At 49.7% G+C, this 4,690-nt stretch overlaps 1 protein-coding gene across 2 annotated transcripts; it reads right to left on the bottom strand.

Moving 5' to 3' along the window:
• Positions 1–1,423: 1,423 nt before the first annotated feature.
• LOC125511361 (transcription factor BHLH3-like) lies at positions 1,424–3,310 on the bottom strand. 2 transcript variants are annotated; one of them, XM_048676715.1, is made up of 4 exons: positions 2,523–3,310; positions 2,212–2,388; positions 1,933–2,085; positions 1,424–1,807 (listed from the first exon to the last, which is right to left on the bottom strand). In XM_048676715.1, exons 1-4 carry the CDS (start codon positions 3,147–3,149, stop codon positions 1,721–1,723), a joined length of 1,044 nt encoding a protein of 347 aa, XP_048532672.1. In that variant the 5' UTR covers positions 3,150–3,310; the 3' UTR covers positions 1,424–1,720. The 2 variants fall into 2 exon arrangements, with proteins under 2 accessions (XP_048532672.1, XP_048532671.1); XM_048676714.1 differs by having other exon boundaries at positions 1,933–2,103; positions 2,523–3,304.
• Between the last annotated feature and the right edge of the window lie 1,380 nt (positions 3,311–4,690).

A 4,690-nucleotide genomic window follows, 5' to 3' on the forward strand; every position in this document is an offset into this window, starting at 1 on the left:
TGTTCCAGTCAAATCAAGCCACGTACGCGGCAGCATGGATGGGCGCACGCACGGGGAGCATGCAAGTCTCGTCCACAATGCCTGCTACTTATGCTATGGCGAGATGTTGCATGATGTATGTCGATGTCTATCATATGAGCCTGCTAGTTTTCTTTGACGTGTTGACAATAAAGAAGTATTGATCTTGTGGTCAGTTGGTTCTTACAAGCATGTTATTACCAAAGCTTGGTGGATCCATGTGTGTAGACATGAAGCAATGTTTACTACCTCCGTCCAGTTTATTAGGCCCCCTTTTATTTTCCGCCAAACTTTGACAATGAATTTGAACTTATAAAATGCAAATTATATTTCATAATAATTATACCTAGAAAACTTCTATGAAATAGAAATCCATCACTATAATTATATCATATGCTTTACAATATTTTAGTCAAATAGATGGTCAAAGTTTGAACCAAAATATGAGGGGGTCTAATAAACCCGGACGGAGGGATTACTTGTTAGTGTATGTACACATGGTGCTTAATGCAGAGCTTGCAAGGATTCAACTATCTGTTTGGTTCTAATGACATACGACATGTGCCATCTATGCTTCATGCCACTCATGTTATGTTTAATGGAATGCAAGCATATTATGATATGTCACCACAATTACTGAGTATTTGATCTGAAAATTAGCATGCCATCCTTTGCAAATGTAGATGTGATATACCTAGGGGGGCCACACCGAGAGATTTCGATGGGGCTAATACTTCTTTCATCAACGTCTATGTAGGATGCACGACAGACCATTCACTGCGCCAATACATCTTCATGTTCTATCTGTTATACATGTTTTACTTAATCACTATAGTCAGATTATTGTTTGTTATAATTGTGCTAGGTCATCACAGGCAAAAACGGGTTCTCGAGTAGCATGCATTGTGTCCTCTTGGTCTGAAGAATGTACTCAGAGCTGTAGTGGGAAGTATCAATATCAAGAAGTTACTAGGGAGCATCTACAAATGTTATTGGTTTGACATGAAATTCAATTTCACTCATCGTTTTTTCAGTTGAGAGTTTGCATCCTCGTGGATGTTTGTCTCCAGTTTGTATCGCTTTGGATAAGACCATAAAATAACGATCTCAGCCCAATATATGTGCAAGTCAGAGTGTTACTAGTGGTGTAAAATGCACACAGCACGGTCACACAATTCTCCAAACATGGAAGGAATCAACGGACCACTGTGTGCACAGTACGAGAGGTACTCGTCAGGGCTGGTTCATATGTGCCCATATGTGTACCCAATTCTTGACCACTGTTCGTATAGCCCAGGACAAAACTTGATGAACAATTGTTGTCAGGAAACAGCTAAACATACGCAAGAAACAAAAAGCTGTAACAGTGCCCAACCAAATACTCCTACAACAACAGATTGGTATCTTTTCATGTCGGCCAAATCCCAATACACCACTCCATACATTGATACATACAAGCATGCATTACACTCACGGACACACACCCAACTATTACAATCTGGTCGCAAACAGCTGAACTTTAGATAGCACTACTATTCAAAATTTTAACATAAACACTACATTAATTCATGCAGATATTTTTGAAAACAACTCAAGCAAATATATGCAAAGTTGCAAACACAGAACTCACGGACGGTTGCAAAATTACAATTGCAAGCAGCTTGTTGTGCATGTGCTTGATGAATTGGCGTGCTCGATAGATCTAGAGACACCTTCCTCCATAGCCTGCACTCGTGAACAATGCCTGCTTGATCTCGTCGGTGCTTGTCACTCGGCTCCTCCCTTCCTCCTATATATACGCCACACATACCATGCATCGATTATCGAATTATAACAGAGAAAAATGTACATTCGGGCAAGAAATTAATTGAAAATTTCGCTCCTCCAAAAAAAGGCACACGATTAGTTCCTTACTTGTGAGCATGATGCCTGCATGGCGAAGTCGCCGAAGCAGCTGACGACGCACTGCTCGATCTCCAGCCCCAGCACCTCCAGCGCGCTCACCGTCGAGATCAGCGCGCCGGGGCTTGTGGCGCAGCAGATGTCGATCCTCGTTTCGCCGTCGCCCTGCTTCTCGATGACAAACTGTGATAACAATTAGTTCAGATTTTATGTCTGGATCCTTTTCGAAAAAAAAGATTTTATGTCTGGATCCTGTAATTTGATCAGCTGCCTGCTGAGATAAGTGTTTACATTGGTGGAATTGCTCGTCGACATCTCCTCGCTGCTACCGCTGGAGACATTCTTCCTGGTGTTCAGCAGGTTCAGCTCCTCCGGCGTGGAGCCGATCTCCTCCTCAAGGGTTTTGATCCGCTCGGTTAGCTCATTCACGTAGTCTATGGTGTCCCCAAGGATCGAGGTCCTATCCATCTACAGATTGATCGATCGATTGAATTGATCTAAAGATGTCAATTGATGCTAGTCGATAGAAATTAATAAATCACTAGCTAGGTTAATTAACTAATTAGGTCATAGGATAATACGAGTTGCGACTTGCCACACACCTTGGTAATCTTGGGCACGATGGAGCGGAGCATGGAGAGGCGGTCGTTGAGACGCTTCCGGCGCCGCCTTTCCGCCATGAGGTTCTTGGACGTAGTGCCGCCGTTGAGCTTGCTTCTAGCGTGGGCGCCGGGGAAGACGCCCCTGATTATCTCTGGGCTCTCCCGGGCGCCTCCTGCTCCGAACACGAACGGCACCGGGGACGACGACGCCCCACCACCGCGATGCAGGTTGCTGCCGCTCGGATCGTCCTCCGCCATGGCGTCGTGGAGGGGATACTGAGCCAGCGCCTGGCCGGCAGCGTGGACGACCCCATGCCCAGGGACGCCGCCGACGCAGCTCCGGTAAGGGTTGCACACTTCGCTGAGGCAGTCGAAGTTGAACTCCTCGTGGGAACGGTGAGGAGGTGCGGAGGGCGGTGGCGCCATGGGCTGTTGAAGAAACGGCCCGGCCATGTCCGTGCCGCTGCTCGCCTCCGCGCCCTCGCCGCCGTAGAAGAGGAGGTCGCTCGTCGTCATCATGCCGCTGCCCGGGTACGCCTGCCACGGAGCCGGAGCCGGCGGCAGCGCCTCCTCCCGGCGCAGCGACATGAGCTCGTCGAGGAAGGACTGCTCGTCAAGCTGATCCATGCCGCCCAAGTTCTAGACTTCTAGTAGTAGGTATACCAGCTCTGGAATATGCTTGCTTCCCTTAATATCTCCCCAGAGAGCTTGCGCAAACTCCTCACGCTTATACTCCCAAGACCTAGCAAGCAACGCGCCCAATAGCTAGCTAGCAGCTAGCTAGATTCCAAATGTCAGTGTAGTGTAGGGCTGGGGATCACGGAAGGAAGCAACCTGGGAGTTCAATGCGGTGTGACAAACCCAAGCGACAATCATTAATTCCTTGGCATCAACTGGCTAGTCACTGATCTTTGGTGTGTGGTCACGGCTGCACCGGGCAGAAAATGGCGAAGCTGTCCCTGAGAATGGAATGGAATCTCCCCGTTATTTTAACTCTTTGGGGGCTTTGGGTGTTCGTTTTGTTTATGCGTGTGTACTTAGGGGCCGGATCGGAGGGGGAGTAGGCATTGGGAGTAATAATCAGCGATCTTGTTGAAACTTGTTCTTGTTTACTAGTAATGATGATGAAATGAAAGCGACGGAGCTGCTACGACGGGACCTGTAGTTTGTACGTGCGGCAATTGCTTTTGCTGGTGAGGACGCGTCGATCGCGTGCACCGCCGGCGTTTTCGCTGGGTAATCCAGCCGTCGATCGGTTAATCACGCCGCTCGGTTGCGTGCGTGATGAGTCCTGAAAGGTCGATTGGATCGTACGTGGGGGTCTCGTTGTCTGGGAGATTTAGGGAGTACTACTACTACTACTTAACTAGTCCTCGATCATCTTGATGAGCTTTCGGATCGATCGTGACTCGTGCATGGAGACAAGCAAAAACAACGCGCACGCACTACGGACCAGAACTGCTTGCCGATCGACCCATCGATCGGCCCTGCACGCATGCATTATTATATTCGTGTCTCCGTGCACTTGATGATCCCTGTCGCCACGGCCGGTTGGTCCCTTGCGCAAACCATTTATGCAAGTGCGCAAGTACCGGCGGCTGCACTGCAACAAATGTCCAAACGGAGATGCTTTGCGTACGCGCATGATCCAAGGCCTGGCCTGATGAGTCTACCGCCACGGGCAGCGGCAGCTCACAGCACACCCGCGGACCGCATGGCGCGAGCGGGCTGGGCGCGCATACGTGCAGCGCCCTCGGGTTCACGGGCGCCGGGACAGATTGGAGAGGATGTCACCGTGTCAGGGCGCGCCGATCGATCAGCTGCGCGCGGGTGCTAGATCCGCGGCTGGTTTTGCCCCGAAAAACAGCGGCGCGCGGTGACCGCGGCGGCACGCGCTCTCGCCCCGCCGACGAGACGCAGCCGATTTTAGAGCGTTGCCTGTAGCAAGGAGCCAACGGGGCCGAGTCACGGAAGGAATTTGGTGTAGAGGTCTTGCTTATCCGCGTTGTGCATACGGGCTTGCTATAGCTGGTCGTCGGTCGATCTTGTTTCTTCTACCACTCCTATTACTAAACTGTTTAGTGGGGGGTGTCCACGGCGGGCAAGCTGCGATGGGATCGGGAGCAAGGTTTTGGTTACCGGTCGAAATTTTAAGATTTCTCATGGTT

Source organism: Triticum urartu, chromosome 5 (assembly GCF_003073215.2).
Source record: "Triticum urartu cultivar G1812 chromosome 5, Tu2.1, whole genome shotgun sequence".
Lineage (NCBI taxonomy): Eukaryota > Viridiplantae > Streptophyta > Magnoliopsida > Poales > Poaceae > Triticum > Triticum urartu.

Bases quoted from the DNA above. Each gene is read 5' to 3' on its own strand.
- LOC125511361 (XM_048676714.1), bottom strand. From the start codon at position 3,149: ATGGATCAGCTTGACGAGCAGTCCTTCCTCGACGAGCTCATGTCGCTG. The intron at 2,104-2,211 runs GTAAACACTTAT...TTGTTATCACAG, and splicing joins CGACGAGCAATTCCACCAAT to TTTGTCATCGAGAAGCAGGG. The intron at 1,808-1,932 runs GTAAGGAACTAA...GCGTATATATAG, and splicing joins TGCAGGCATCATGCTCACAA to GAGGAAGGGAGGAGCCGAGT.